A 17,142-nucleotide genomic window follows, 5' to 3' on the forward strand; every position below is an offset into this window, starting at 1 on the left:
AAATTATTCAGTAGCTGTTTCTCTATTCAGCATTTGACATTGCATGATTTAAATGGGTCACAGAGAAGATAAGCAAAGAGTTAAACAACCTGCAAATAAAGAAGTTATAGAACAGTATGATACAGCAAGAAAACAATTAAAAGCCCCTCCCCACCCCCCATCCCCCCTTGTATTCACCTTGTCGAGTGCAGTCTTCTCCAGCTCTTCCTTGGCTATAGTTAACTTGTGCTCCAAGTCCATTAGCTGCTGCCCCTGCGGAAAGACAGTGTTTTTGAATCAGCTCAATCCTCTTTGTTCTGTGCAAACAAAGCATTTCTCCACCCCCGTCTTGTCTCACCAGCACTATCAATAACCCAAATCTATAGCACAAAAGGATTGAGAGTCCTCTCTATTATTTTGCTGATCATCACTTTTGTCCTGATTTTTTTTAAACTGTATTATGACACACACACACACACATACTCACACAAATTGATCGAGTACTAAACCTTGTGTGCCTAACATGCTTTTAGCACTCAAAGAATCTACTGTGTGTTGTACCAGTAGTGTGCAGGGACCTCACAAACCTTTCTGTATTACATTGATAAAATCTCATTTTGATTTTAGTGGTAAAATGCTTTGGTGAATAGGCCCTTTAGTAACACAGAAAACTGCAGGATCCAAGATACGGTTGAAAAAGGTCAGATCTGTCCTTTAGATAGAAGAAAAGTTTAATCTTTACCACTAAAGGGAGCAGATACTCTGAAACCATCAAACCCCTTACTGAGTATCATTGTAAGAGTTTAATCCCTGAATGGTACAACACACACACACACACACACACAAAATACTTTCCTTTTTTTTTTTTTTTTTTTTTTGGTAAATGACCCAATGTATCTCCATATGAGGATCAATAGTGCTTCCTGGTGAGTCTTTTCGTATTGATAAATTAATCAGTAAGAGGAAAGAAACTTGTTTTAGGAGCATTTGCATACAGTCTGTGTAAAACTGGCCTTGGCGATGGACTATGAGTCATGAACTTTTATTGGGTGCCTTTTACTGGCCTCTAAAATCATAAACTGCATGGGCATGCATTCTGAAACACCCAAGGTCAGTAACCACCAAACAGCATCCACAAACTCTGCAGAAAAGAGTGTGAAATATCAGAGAAGAGTGACGAGACTGATTGATTGTTTTTAGGGAGTATTATGGACTTGTGTTGCACCTCAGTGGGTTTTGTGGCACTGCGGAAACTATTTGGCATGTTCATCGCATTGTCATTTGGATTTCTTCCAGTAATATCGTAAGTAATTTTAATGATGAACATGTCTGTCACTTCTAACACTCAACAGGGTGGCAGAAACAATGTGTAAGTCTTGCCTGAGGGATGAGTCATACGGTGACAGTCAAGGACGAAACAACATTCACTGCGATGAGTTTTCAAAGAAGCCAAAGAATCAGATCTTGCTCTCAGATGGTGTTTTTTTTGTTTTTTTTTCATTTACAGGGAGTATGAGACGGTCGTCATTTGTCGCTGTCGGGCTGTGCTCGAGAGGGAACCCAAAATAATAAAGTTGGAGGGGAACTTCTTTAATCATGAACGCAAAGGCTTGTATACAGTATTTCATCTTTGAGGTGAATGAAGAGCATAAATATTCACTGATAGACATTTTTTTCAGTATAAAGGATATTGAAGGTTACTGATAAAAAAAATACAATTTTAACAGTCCAATTTCAAAGAGACTGGTGACATTTTATCATTAGATTTATACCATAAGAACACTGGCAGTCGAACATTATAATATGATGTTACAAAAAAGGCCTAAGATTCATTTTTTCTCCTTGAGTTTTTATTTGAGTGTGTTCACATCTAATCACGATAGATAACACCAGCACAAAATGTTTGGAGTTTGCCTTATTAGCAGTGAAAGCAGATTTGAATGCTTAACTGTGCCAACCAACACCAAGTTAAAACTACGGAGAACTGAATAATCATGAGTCACGGCTGCATTGGCTCACAAGTACATAGAAATAAAAGCAGCATGCTCTTTCTTCGTCTTCTTAAGGATCTAAAGACTCTCTGTGTGTGTGTTTGTATGTGCATACATGCGGGTGTGTAGCATTATAGCAGAGAGCCATTACATCCATTACACAGTGCATCATCAGCGGATAGTCTCCTGAGGACTGCAGCCGCATGGCCACTGACCCAGAAATGCTGACTTTCAGGGTTAGCGCCTTCAAGTATAAAGCTCCATATTTTTTGTGCAGAGTCCATTATAGAGGTGCGGGGTCAGTAGGGTACTAGCCACTCTGCTAGACGAGGCATGCAACTGCATCAAGCCGTCATTTTTCTTTCTTTTTTTTTTCCCCTTTCTTTTTTTTTCTTATAAAGCCAGTGGAGAAACAGCTCTGGGGGTGAATTTAAAAGTGGTCTGACAGAGAAAAGAAGATGTGAAGCCTTGAATACAGCTCCTCTGCCAAAAAATATTGTCTTGCAGGGGAAATGCAGGGAAGGCACCGTCAATTCCTCTGAAGTCTCTAATGTAATGACTGAGCAAGTGAAGGAGAACTTGCCTGTGTGTACTGTTTACAGTTTAATATTGGGACTGGTGTGGATTCACAGGGTTGGTTCTCTTTTACAGTTGTCCTTCAAATCTAACGACGATTGATGGAAAATTATCAAGTGAGGGAAACACAGACATGACTGACCTCCCCGCCCTCCCCTTGCATGTTGTCAAAACAGTACCTTTTCGTGATGTTATTGTTTCAAAATCCAATTTTTTTCATGACTATATCTGTCAATCCTTTGAAAAAGTTTATTGCTCCCAAGATAAAATAATTAGGTAGGTTTCTTGTCTTTGTTCTGTTTCCAGTCTTTTTAGATGGCTATATCTTTGTGTACTGTGACATTGTGCTGTACTGTAAAATGTACTTGGACAAGGTACAAAAGCCGTCATAACCAATTCAATTGCCTCCTGGTCAAGGTGCCTTGACTGACATCCCCCCTGTGAAGCTGATGACATTTCCGTATCTTGAGTGACTCGTCCCTACTTTCTGCTTCCTCGTCCCCCCGCTGGGCTTTTGATCACAGCATACGTTTGGGGGATACAGATGAGTTTTCAGGAGTAGCCTGAGGGATTGCGGCAGGAAGAGTAGGTCAGAGGGAAATGTGTCACTTCCCTTTAACCTTTCCCTCTTTAAAAATAAAAATGGAGAAGCAGCAGGAAAGATGGGTGTTTTTACACGATAAAGCATATGATCAAATTAGCCTCGTACTCCTGCATTAAGCGAATCACCAGAAACCATAACGTTTTACAGGTCCACATGAAACGTCTGCTGACATTGAGCAATAAGGTTGTTTTGGGTGTGTGACTGATGCAATTTAGCGACAACGATTTATGAGTGGTGACACCAAGCAAACAAGTCAACGCATCCATCATTCTAGAGGCTAGGCTGGAAATAGAACAAGAAACAGGACATGCAGGGACAATATATTCAGACTTTGGGATAGAAGCATAAAATTCTGTCTGTGAGGCTCAAGTCCTTTTTATTAATTTATGTCAGCGCTCTGACTCACGTAGGTTTAGGAATGAGTGGGTCTGAAGGATCAAAACATACACTCAAGAAATGGCATTGTAGGGCACCGTGGCAGAAATGTCGACTGACATTTTAACACTGCAAACAAGGCCTGAAAGGTCAGCCCCTGTACCAGTAAATGCCAATAAGCATTACGTGAGCACTAAAGTCTAAAACCATTTAGTCATTCCAATACAAGAGGCAGTGGAGTGTGTGCTGGTGGGCAACAATACTAAACATTTTGTTTCCCACTGTTTATATTGTGCTTGCAGAAGAAGTATATGAGGAAGGGGCTAGACTTCTAATGCCCCTGTGATATGTGCTACTCACTGAATTATAGCAATACATGGTGTCATCTGTAATTTGTGTCTTGGAGATTCCCTTATATGAACTAATACATAATTCCTTATCAACTTCATACACTGCTGTCCATGTCATTTATCCACACGCTTCCCATCATAGAGGAGGATGGGATGGGTCTTGCCAGGGGGGAAAACAGAGGAGAGAACTTAGCTGTATGTAGACTAAGCGCTGGCCCATTGACATTGCAGGCTGCTGCCTTGCTGGAAGGGACTTTGTAATTGCAGGCTGAATTAATTGGAGTACCTCCTGTGATGGGATCATCCTTTCAAGGTGGTCTGAAGTACCTGTTTACCAGTGGTCTGGAGCTACTATAAAGCCCACCCCCCTCCTCTTGAGTTTGAGCTTACCTTAAAAATTAAATCCTTTTTCCCGTACCGCAGTTCTTTCAGTTGAGCCTGGATTTTTTTGGACTGCAAGAGAAAGATAAGGAAATAAGTGTTAGCTTATTCAAATAGCGAAATTGGTTTTAGATCACGTAGCAGGATTCTGCCAGCTGCAGCAGAAGACTCCTTTGTGAGTGTTCCCTGGGCAAAGCTCTGACTTAAAGGAAGGCCCTACTGAGAGGAAGAAAATATCAAATCTCCCCTTCACTGAACTGCATAGTCCACACAATGATGCAGTCATGCACTGGCTTCTTGCCCACTGTCTAAACCTGAATTCTCCCTCCCACTACACACATAACCGCCGCCACAACCACACACATCAGGGTTCCTAGGTTACGATGGGCTCACGCCTGTTATCGGTAAGCACGCACACGCACGCACACACACACACACACACACACACATATAAGCTGCAGTAACATTGCCACCCCCAACCCACAGTGACCAGCTCTGCCTGACATCTGCTGCTCCACATCAGTAGGCACATGGAACACAAACGCTGCCTCCAAGATAGCTTGATACATCACCATCCACAAAGCTGCTGCTGATATGAGCGCAAACACTGAAAGCCTCCACGTGGGACTCAGCGGCAGATCAGGAGGCGTCTCTTCCTGGTCCTCAGTGAGGTTAGAAGATGTTTTTTATGCATCATCTTTATACTGTGGGTATTGTGAAGCCTTGCAAGACTGCAACTGTGATTAATTATGTCAATAAAAATGCCTTGGATCGATTTGAATAGCAGAAAAGTTGTGAGTGAAAAGATCAATGGGCGAGTCTGTCATATTTTAGTCATTATAAAGCTGTTTGAGAGAATATTCCTGTTGTGATGTAGATGCATGATTTATATTATCCATATTAATTAATGCTGCTTAATTTAGACTTAATTGATGTCTGTTGATAGGTTCACAAATAATATTTCTACATATCTGTATCTCTTCCTTTAAGGCAATTTCTTTCTTTCTGCTCATCTGTCTGTATCTCTATTCTATTTATCTATATCTTCCTCTCTCTATCCATAATTCTAATATTTACATCTACCTGCACATATTCAATCTATGCATAAAAGTGTGGGTGGAAACACTAGAACAACAAACAAATGAAGCATGCAAGTTAAACAACCCACAAGCTTCAGATCAGATCTGTGTGGACTGATGAGGGGAATTAAAATTAATACATGAAATAAATATAGATGCCATTTTTCAATCGTTTGAGGTTCCACTGCTGCTCCTTTTGTTGCTGCCTTTTCTTCTGCAGTGCTTTGCTGGCACCAGACTAGAGAGTTTGTGCCAATAGCTGTTTATCTTGATCTAGTCCAACTCTAACAGTAGCATAAGAGCAGTGGACAGAAACACGTACTTTCTTTTGTGGATTATCTGTCCATCTGGTTAGAGTCTGTGCTCCATTTGGATGGAAATTTAACATTAGAGCTGAAACGATTAGTAGATTAATCACTTAGTTGATTGACAGAAAATTAATAGCCAGCTATTTTGATAATCAAATTATAGTTTTGTGTCATTGTTTAAGTTCTATGGTTTCAGATTTTCTTGCCTCTTTCTATAACAGTAAACTTTGGACTGTTGGTCAGGACACAACATTTGAGGATGTCACCTTGTGCTTTGGGAAACAGTGACTCATATTTTTCCATCTTTTCAATCAAGCAGATAATGAAAATAATCGTTGCAGCCTGTCTTGACATATCTACTTCTTTCTAGGACTGACACTTTTTCAAAATTAAAAAAATCAAGTTTGATCAAGATCGTAATGACCTGCAATTAATCTGAATGTGGGTTATCCAATCACAAGACAGCCTAGACACATTGCAGTTCACACCTGTCTCTATTATGTGTCTCAAGCTGACTACTTCTGTCCAGATTTCATTGCTGATTACGTCACTTCTTTCAAAGGTTTATAATAGCCCTGTGCACAGTTATCACATCAGACAAGCTCCGCATTTGTTTTTAGTGTGGGCTAAAGAGCTAAGAGCAAATGTTTCAAAAACTAACATACACAGTGGCGTGCACAGACTTTTTGAAGGGCAAGGGCAATAAGAAAAAAAAAGGGCACATACAGCACGTTCTCGCCACTGAAGAGGGTACTTTAGTGCATGTTTTTGCCAACCAGGAGGGCACATTAGCACACATGTTGGCTTCCAAGCACCTTAGCATGCGTTCTAGCTCCAAAGAGGGCACTTTAGCACGCGTTTTGGCTCCCAAGAGGGCACCTTAGCATGCGTTCTGGCTCCCAAGAGGGCAGTTTAGTGTGTTTTGCCCACCAGGAGAGCACTGTAGCACGCTTTTTGGCTCTCAGAAGGGCACTTTAGCGCGCATTTTTTTAACAAATGGGCCGTGAGGGGGGCGACCACCCTGCCCGCCCTGCCCACCCCCCCCCCTGTGCACACAACTGAACATACATGTCGGTACAGTCTATTCCAACTTTTCAGATCACTCCAATCACATACATCAGTGCTCCTTTTTTCAACAGCCTTCAACCGCTACATCCTGCATTGACGTATTTTCCTGTTACATCCTGGCCGTTTTTTTAAATTAGTGTTTCACTACAATAGATATGAGGTCAAATGCATCCCAGACCACTGTGGTTTGAGTGATCTGATCACACAGTGTCTCAGTGGTGGTTTACACTGTATTTAATGCTGTCCACTTGAGATCAGATCACTTGAGACACATTTTAATGCCAGCTGTAAACAGGGTCTATACCTCTTTCTTTCTTTCTTTCTACCTATATCGCTTTGTTGTACCTTTCCATATCTATTTCTTTATTTCTTTCTACCTATATTTCTTTGTTGTACCTGTCTATATCTCTTCAATGTATACCTTTCCATATCTCTATCTTTCTTTCTTCCTCTATATCTTTGTTGTACCTGTCTATATCTCTTCCTTTATATTGGGCTGTCTATCTTTTCAAACCTTCCTTTACCTCTCTTTCAATCTATGTCTATCTCTTTACTTCCTTGACAGAGGCAGTAAAGATGTGACACAAGGTCTAATCTTTCACCACACACACTGATGGTGAGGGACAAATTCCCTCCGAAGGGTTTCATGTGCTTGACAAGCACCTGTTCCTTTTTTATGAGGTTCTTTATCTTGTTAGTCCTCCTCCCAGGGTGCTTCCATGTCCTAAGACACTCATATCTGTCTTGTGTAACTGGATTCAAAAATTGCATCCTGGGGCTCCTCATAGAAAAAAAGAGGTTAAATACATACTGAGGTAACTTTAAAAGAGAACGAGAGATTTATATGATTTGGGATCGTTAAGTCTGTTTCATCGTGGCCCAGGTCATGAAATCAAATGTTAACAAATTAATTTTATTTGTTTCAGTGAAGTGGAGCTTTTGAGATATTACAGTAGCTGTTAATAGAATGAATCATATTAAGAGGCTGAAGAGTCAAACACTGTGGAGTGTTAACTTATAAATGTTAATATTCGACTCTCTAAATGTGCTGAGCTCTCAGAATAACCAAAGCATCGGTATATTATTTACTCAGAATAAATCATGTGAGCTGTCTCCGCTGCCCTGGAGAATCACAGCAACATCTCAGTCTTGTTGTTCCTGATAGTTCAAAAAACTCTGCAAGGATGAGACCTGCATTTCAAAATGTTAAAAAAAAACTGTATCAAATATAAGGATGCAGTATTTCATAAGCTTGGTGCTGTTTAATGGCTGTTTCTAACTTTTAGAGAAGGATATTCATACATCATTCTGTATCACTGTCCATGTGAAAATGATGATACCAGCCTGAGCTGCAAGGACACAGCAGTGAATATCTGCACAAATATGTCTGATTATTTATTTATTATTGATGACAATCAAATTATCAAGCAATGCTGCGGGTGTCAGGTTGTGTTCCTACGAGATTGACATATATCCAGAGGCTGTTTAACATTATTTATTAACTTGTTTAGTGGCAATTTATTTGACTTTGATAACATTGTGAACTTCTAACTAATCTTGTGAAGTATGGACAGTCTAGTTTTAAGTGCATTACAACAAATACATCTAATAAAAGTCATATTTTCAGTGTTTGAGAAACTAACAGTTTAATTTTATTGCCAAATATTGTAGAATTTATCAACCCACAGAAATAGCATTGATCCCTGAGCCATAGTATAAAATATAATCACCATAACTGCAGTATGTATATTTAAAAAATCTGAAAGCAGCCAAATTACATTTAATCTGTTCTTGAAGCTTTACATGTCTGCCACATTTCTTTGAAATATAACAAAATCCACACATGAACTGCACGTCCTTACACATCTCTTTCATTTCTTTCCTCATCTTGGCCTGTTTTCTCCACTCCAGTAACATGTATTTTGTATACGTCCTATCTAGTGGCACTTTCCTTTGATTCTTCACTTTCATTTTCAGATGGTGTCATTAATTTTGAGTTCAAGCTGAAGCCACACTACACCGCTCTGGATCTGAAGACAAAGCCTTTAAGGGTTTCTCATTATCCAAGTCCAAACAGCCTACGGTGTAAATGACGCAGTGTGTGGGTGCGTCTTGAGACATGGAGGTCATTAAAAAAAACAAAAAAGTGAGAAAATAAACAACAGGACCTCTCTTCAGTTCAGTTCGGTCACAAAGTGAGTTAGCAGGTAGATGACAAGAAGTTGTCTGTATACTGATGTCTTCCTAAACTTTTGCTCATCCTTTGTCAGTGTACATTGGTTGGAAGCTTTATTTTTCAGATGACAACTAACACTTGGTTTTCATTGTTACTAAAATTGACAAATAGCAAAACATTTGTTTGAAAAAAAAAAAATGTGTTGTATGTATTGTCAGTGCCCGTAACTCAATGTAACATACACAAACTATATAAAAGCAGATATAAACAGGTGACATGACAACACACGGTAGTGAGAGGTGAGGTGAAAGGATGTCCTGACATCTTCGGCATACATCTGCATCTAACTGGCAGCAGGAGCACAGCAGCATTACAGACCTGCTACGTTTCCTTTTCCATTTAAACAGATTGCCCTATTTGTGAAGTGTGTCTGATTGGCTGACGCATGTGAGCCGAGTCAGACCAGTGGCTGGCCGGCAGCCAAAATGTACCGACTCAAGTATGTATTTCATTTCAATCATTTCAGTCAGGGTAATCTGATTTATTCAATATGGATAGTGAAGTAGAACAGCATAGTAATACATTTGTTTTATTTAAAGGATCTGCTCTTCTATGCTCCCTGAGCTCATAACAAATTGTATTGTAGAGTACATCAATGAAGCCGTGAGCAGACAACGTCTTTCAAAACAACATGTTATCAAAGCAGCACAACATCAAACGCTCATATCTGTAGTATTCTGTCTTTTGGTTTCTGATTCCGGGATGAGACCGGGGCCGTTTTAATATTAGGTGGCATTTAACCACATATATGTCATCTCTTCGCTGTTTCTTGATAGGACATAAAAACGAATATGATGCTCTGAGATGCACACAGGGTGAAGTGATGGGCCATAAATGATGAGGGTCATGTGACATATGCAGCTTGCCAAAATGTCAATGCTATCCATCTCCATCCTCATATCAAACCCACACCTAATCTTACCATCTTTCATCTGATACATAAACATTACTCATCTTGCAACTGAGGATTTTCATTATTGGGTGATCTGCCAATCAATGTCTAGATTTATCAATCGGTTTGTCTAAAAAATGGAAGCAAATTAAACACGGTGAAGTTCTCAGATTACCATTTACATTCAGATTCAGACACTTTCTTGTCTGGCCTCTAGGGGTGTCTGCAGTGTTCCTAAATGAACAATTTTGCTCATTCGGGCTTTTCACATAACGCCATCAAAGAATGGAAAAAACTCCCAGACAATCTGAAAAACATCATTAACTCCCTCAGTTTCTCATGTGGCGTTAAAAGGATGCTTTCTAAGTAATCAATTGTGTCAGAACTTATTTAGGTATGTTAGGGCTTGTTACATGGTATTTTACCGTGCTGTATTATACATTGTGCTCTGTGTACTATTGGGAGTTATTTGTTGCCTGTAGGTAGATAGACAATAGATGGAAATTAGCATATTTGTATTTCTCGTAAATGATAAATGTATTTTTTTTTAAATAATACATTCAACTAATTAAAGAAAATGCCCACCAGTTTCCCTCAGCCTAATGTGATGTGTATCCTTTGTGTTTCCTTGTCTGAATTGACACTGTAAGGACAGAAGGTGTTGTATACTGTATAGGTTGTAAAGAACTCTTCAGGTAAATTGGGGATTTGGGATAATGGATCATGTAAAGAAGATTTACTTGATTTGACTTACTGTTTCAGCTCTAAACATAGCCATTTTAACTACATAACTCAACATTAAAAGTAAGTTAACTGCAACTTATCATTATTTTTATTATCAGTTCAAATGTCAATTGCAGTTCCTCAAACTTGTTTTGACAGACTTACTGTACAGTTCAAAACCTTAAGATACATAGAAACACAGCAAATCGTTATATTTAAAAAGCTGGAAACAATAATTTGACATTTTAGCTCAGAAGTGCTCTGAAATGATTAATTAAAATAGTTTCCAGTTGTCAGTTATTGTTGTAGTTCTATAACTCATTAAATCATAAGTAGCTAGATCTCCTTGTGTTTGTCCAAAGTGAGGATTGAAGTATCAGGTTAATCACTTGCTTGCTGTGTTATACTTTGTTTTAGATACATTAATTATTGAAATAATTACATCTTGCTGCAATAAATAGTTTTACAATTGTTTGCCAGTTCAATCTGGTCGGCATGGCATCAGCATGGCATCCTAGTATTGTTAAACTCTCCCAGTCACATCCAAAGTCTATGAATAAATGGAAGGGAAGAACATTTATTAAAATAACTGATGCTTCATTATCAAAGACGAGTGTGATCTGTTTTTTAGATCATTAATCACCCCAAAATACACAAGATGATGATGGCATGCTGCTCTGTTCAAAAAGCCCTTGTAGAATTAATTACATGGGGCCATTCACCTTGAACTCACTCATTACAAGAAATCCTCCCAAATCCAGTGTATTATATTTTTTCTGTAGATGGTTCAGACATAAGAATGTAATTTTAGTGGTAACAGAGCTGAAATACTAGTTGGTAACAAACACCCCTCTTCCAAATGATGGCTGTGCAGCAACACTATAAATATGAAAAAATAATGAATAGAATAAATCAGTGCTCTTGAGGAAATGATGCCCAATAGATCTATAATGCCATGTTCCTCTTTCCTTCACTGTCTTAAACTTGACATTGACTCAGGTTTTCAGAGCTATCAGATGCCCCCTATTCTCTCCCCCCAGGACATCACCGTCTGGTCCGGAAAGGTTGACATTTTTCCGATGATCCACATAAGGAGCAAAAATAGTCAGATGTGTATAGCACGCAGCAGAAGTTTCAGTAGCAGACTGGGTTGCGCAGACCTATTAAGTTTCCTCTCCAATTGAAATGGACTGCTGCATTTGTGAGGTGTTTGTAATTGGTAAAGTGAACAAGCACACAGCTGAGTCAGGCCAGTGGCAGGCCGCCAGTGAGTTTACTGACTGGACGTTCACATTCATACAGTCATGTCTGAACATTGACAGTTCCACTATTGTCTTTCCAAACTGTTTTTGAGACACATAAAATGAACTTGGCAGGGGGAATTACTTCCATCTATTTCCCCATGAGGAGAAACCCATCCTCAAACCTCAATTAACGATCCTTGATCTTTGGAAATCATTTTTAATGTGAACAATGACACATCATTGGACTGTTTTCACTGATGCTCTGGCAAATGGGATAATACAATAAAGACTTTTATTAGCCTTGTTAACCCTGGTTGTGGCCAATTGAGTCCATGCTCCTCCTTATGCCCAAATACACCAAAGCAGTTTAAACCAACTGACCAAATTACTAAGCAACCAGATTTACCGCCCTTAAAGCCCCTCTGAAAGACTGAAGCTGAGAATTTATGACCATAATCAAAATTATAAAGTAGCAGGGAACTAAAGCAAGAAGCACACTATAATATTTTATATATGAATGAAATGGCATTTTAATTTAATGTATTTAATCATATGACATATTTGTTAGTATTTAATGTACATAGTAGCTCTTTCATAGCATAGTGTCAGCAGTTTTATACTGTTGCATGATAACCCTTGTTAAACTCCTCCCATGAACAGCAGCTGTCCAGTAGTCCAATAACTGACTTTTTGTAATTAGAGAGTGAGCATTGGATTTGATGTTGATATCTGCCAAACACACTGGTTTGTCCTCATCCTACAAGTATTTTTCTCCAACTGTTATAAATATGTGTGCAAATTGTTCGTTAAACTCCTCCCATGAACAGCAGCTGTCCAGTAGTCCAATAACTGACTTTTTGTAATTAGAGAGTGAGCATTGGATTTGATGTTGATATCTGCCAAACACACTGGTTCGTCCTCATCCCACAAGTATTTTTCTCTTGTAATGCTAAATGTAAAACTAACTATTATAAATATGAATAAGGCAGAAATGTAACATCTGTCTTGCTTCACTAAGTATGTAAAGCAAGCAGCAGAGTAGAGTTATGCTACTGTAAGAATGATAACTTTTTACCTGGAAAATGCAACTTCAGCCTCAGTCTTTAGTGCAACATCACATCTGTAGCCATTGTTCACATTTTAAAGACTTTCTTACTCTTCTTGCTCTTGTTTTAAAACAGGTCACGTTGAAATGCTAAAAAAGTCAGCCAGAGACAGCATTTTCAAACAACTCACGTAGCTAAAATTAGCTTAATTAGGTTCACATGGTAGTTAATTAAGTGCTGCTCTTCTTGCATTCTGTAGTCTATTATAATATTGTTCATAAAAAACAAAAAGGTTCATAAATTTTACAGCAACCATACAACTTTCTTTCCAGTGTGGTTAAATATGTAATTTCATGTCTTTTTAGCTGAGTAGTTTTCACAGCACAACATGGATTAAGAGCAACAAAGCTTGATCCTCCACCTCACATACAGAGAAAAGCCAAGCTCAAGTTAAAGCAGCTTTCTAAAAACGATTACCACACCAAATGAAATGTATTCCAAAATACAATACAGGAATTCCCAAAGCCAATTTTCTCAAGATGAGAGCGCAAATCACACATAAAGGATATCTGCTGTTTACTCATACAAAAACCTTAAAATGTATCACATGCAGTAAAAGAAGCTTATGCTCGGAAACTTTATCCAAGGCCAACTAAAAAAAGATCTGGCCTAATCTCAATTAGGGATTAATCTCTGACGTACCCAATACTCTAAGGAGATCTTAATTGAAAAGATCTTTGAAGCATGAAGAGCTGATTTCTAGACAACAATTACGTGTAGACTATGTTCGAGGGTAAACATGCTCTTAAATGTTAATCTACTTTCGAGTGGGTGTCCGCTGTCACCATCTGAATATAATGAAGTGAAAAGTTCAATAGGTTAGTAAAAATCACTCACATAGTGCACATCAGAATTTAGACCTCATGAACAGATGTTATGTTTGAGCACATCTGGATTCCTTGGCAATAGACAAAAGTGTAATAGAAGAGTGTTGTGGCAATTGTTTTTCAGCTTTAGTATCCATTTCTCTCTCCGTCAGTCTACAGTAATTACAGTGTGATTACAGCCCCAGTCTGTGACCTTTCCCCTTTCAACATAAATAACTTCCCAGGATGAAAGTAGGGGCATGGATGAAAATTCCCCTCTCTGATTTACTTCAGAGTTTATAGCCTTCCAAGGGAATTGAAGACAGTGACCTCCATCTACCTGTGTTCAAGAAAATTTCTCTAGCTACCTTCTCCCTAAAGAGACCAGTCCACTCGCCTTGATAACAGCTCTGCAGAAATAATCAGGAAGGCAGTGAAGCACTGGACAAGAACACAGCTCGAGGTACAGAGAGAGAGCAGAGAATGAGGCATTAGCAGCCACAAGTCCAACTACTCATATTTTTTAAATAATTTATCCTCTGCTGTCGCTAATTCTGGCTCAGTGTTGAGTGACCAACATGATGGCTTGGAAAAGTGTGGTCGGTGAAATATCAGGGTTATTAATAATATCAGGGTGGGCGGCTGTGGGCAGGAGGTAGAGCGGTCGTCCTCCAATTGGAAGATTGGTGGTTCGATTCTCGGCTCCTCCAGTCCACATGTCGATGTGTCCTTGGGCAAGACACTTAACCCCAAAATTGCTCCCGTTGCTGTGCCAACGGTGTGTAGATGTGTATGAATGGTTAGATCCCCCTGATGGCAGGTTGGCACCCTGCGTGGTAGCCCCTGCCATCAGTGTATGAATGTGTGTGAAAGGGTAATATGACATGTCATGTAAAGCGCTTTGAGTGGTCGCACAGACTAGAAAGGCGCTATATAAGTACAGTCCATTTACCATTTACCATTAAGCTGGAGGATCTGGAACAACAAAAAGGGCCTGTAATTTTCAACACCAGTTTCCTGTGTGTGTCAATAGGAACTCAAGGATAACTTGTTGGAGCAGAATGGGAGTCGATGAACAGCCCTTCAATGTCAAGAGCTACAAAGCACAAAATTCTCTTTTTGGGTCTCTGAACTGTGGTGTGCACGCATTTCTGAACCATTCAAAGCTTTAGTCTATCATTACGGTGATGATGCCAGACTGATTCCAATTACAAGAGGAGAGTCAGTCCGCCTAGAAAACACCTCATACCGTGCAGATACTTGTCATTCTCAAACAGAAAAAAAAACTCTAATACTCAATCATTTGTGTCAATTAAGGTATTGTTGCAGTGAGAACTGAAGTGGCAAGTTAGCAGCTCAGTGCTGAGGCGCCACCTGAATATTAAATTAATTGTATTAAATATTAATAGTCACTTGCTACATATGACTGATGATACATGCAACTATATATTAGCTATGCAAAATAAACAATGAAAGCAGAGTGGTCATAGTTAATGTAACTGTTAGTTTTATTTAAATTTTGACGGATTTAGCTATTTGAAACTTGAATAAACAGATTTGAGGTCATGTCGCACTTGATGCACAGTAGAGAGTCTCCTTTCTATGCTAACCTCTGCTGCACTACTTCATGTTCATTTGTATTTTCCTAGAGCAAAGTTAACTGAACCAATATTATATTGTGATTAATAAACTAGAATTGAAAAAGTACAACTCACTGCTAAGCCACATGGGAACTATAACAGCTATAGTTAAAGAACACTAACAGAACAATCGTTGTTTAAAACTGTGAGTGGCTCAAATTGGAGAAAAAACATTATCATGTTTCAGGTTTCCAGAAAGAGGGATGAATGAGTAATCTATGGGGAACTACACTAAGAACCTCAAGTGCACGTAAAGTGCTTTATAATGGGCTGTGCATGAAGGAGAGAGATGTGCGCCTGATCAAGAGAAAAGAAGCAAACAAATTAAGTCATTTGAGAACATGGATTAGTGTTTCAAGGGCACAAATATTATTCTGAGACTACATATTTATTTAAGAGACTCAAATATTACAATGTATCCTCTGATACATGCCCGGGCTGCAACTGATGATTATTTTCATTATGTCTTTTAATCTATCAATTACTCTCTTGATTAACTAATTAGTTGTTTGGACCAGAAAATGTCAGAAAATGTTGAAAAATGTTTATCACTGTTTCCCAAAGCCTTAAGGTAAAATCCTCAAATGTCCTGAGCAACAGTTCACAACCCGATGATAATTAGTGTATTATCATAGAGAACTAAATAAACCAGAAACTATTCACAGAGACTTTGGAAATGACTCAAACACTTAACAAATGATTAGAAATATTTGGTGATTAATTTAATATTTTGCAACTAATCATTGCAGCTCTAATTGCTTGACTATAAAAATGGAAACTACTAACAATGGTTCTGCTATTCAAAAGCCTTGGTAATGGCCTCTGTGGCACTGATCGAACAAGCCTCAGCTGTAAGTGCTGTCCAGGGTTTTTCTAAAGAAAAATCTCCATCTCAATACCGAGGTTGCCATCTATCAAAGGGCCTTCATCATCACACGCTCTATGTGTTAAAATCTGAGGTTCTGGGAATTCCTTGGAATCAGTCGCTGCACAGCTGCATAACTATTGAGCCTACGATTACACAGCACCAACTGCGCTGACTCGGACATATCATCAGGACGCCCGCAGGACCTACTGACTTACAAAGATCCTGCATGGCTAAATTACAGTGTTAGCATTGGTCAGCAGGGCGGCAAATGCAGGAGTTCAAAGCTGAGCTCAAGGCTTTGCTAAGGTTGTGAACCTGATGGACGCTGCTGACAGGAACAACTGGAAGCAGAGCTGAACTAGAGAAACCAAAAAAGTAGATGACAGCAAAAATGACACAGTGGAAATACACTTGCCACTGCTCTCACTACAACCTGAGTTTCTTAGATTGTACTGTACAGACGTCAAGCAGCTCACTGTTAGAGACAAGTTGTTCTGAGATTCACCAGACAGCCAAAACCAAGTAAGATTGTGTTTTTTTGTGTGAGTGAGAGATAACCTTTAGGTATTTCAACACAAACAAGTAAGAGCAAAAATGTCCTAAAAAGTGTTTCAATGTTGAGAATTTACTATAATTTCAAGGGAAGAAAAATGACAAAATAGTATCCTCAGATTATTATAAATCAAATGAACAAAAAACATCTCAAAATAAAAATAAAATTAACAGAGAGTACATGGTGGCAGAATACATGAACATCGTTACTTTTTAAATTAAGGAAAACTCTGACAATGTACAGTCTGAGTAGGCACAGTCTGGCAATAGAAACTGGCCGTCAAAGGCAGAACAGACTACCCAAGGGAGGCCTGGCTGTGTTCACTTTGTCAAAAAAGAGAGGTGGAGACAGAATCTCACTTCC

At 39.0% G+C, this 17,142-nt stretch overlaps 1 protein-coding gene across 1 annotated transcript in view; it reads right to left on the minus strand.

Moving 5' to 3' along the window:
* luzp2 (leucine zipper protein 2) overlaps positions 1-17,142 on the minus strand; it is a 90,169-nt gene that overhangs the window by 22,346 nt on the left and 50,681 nt on the right. Inside the window, exons 7-8 of the mRNA XM_053321123.1 lie at positions 4,266-4,328; positions 178-252 (exon numbers count right to left, since the gene is read on the minus strand). Of these exons, the coding sequence (XP_053177098.1) occupies positions 178-252; positions 4,266-4,328 (138 nt within the window). The remainder of the gene's footprint in view (positions 1-177; positions 253-4,265; positions 4,329-17,142) is intronic.

This window comes from Scomber japonicus, chromosome 1 (genome assembly GCF_027409825.1).
Source record: "Scomber japonicus isolate fScoJap1 chromosome 1, fScoJap1.pri, whole genome shotgun sequence".
In the NCBI taxonomy this organism is placed as follows: Eukaryota; Metazoa; Chordata; class Actinopteri; order Scombriformes; family Scombridae; genus Scomber; species Scomber japonicus.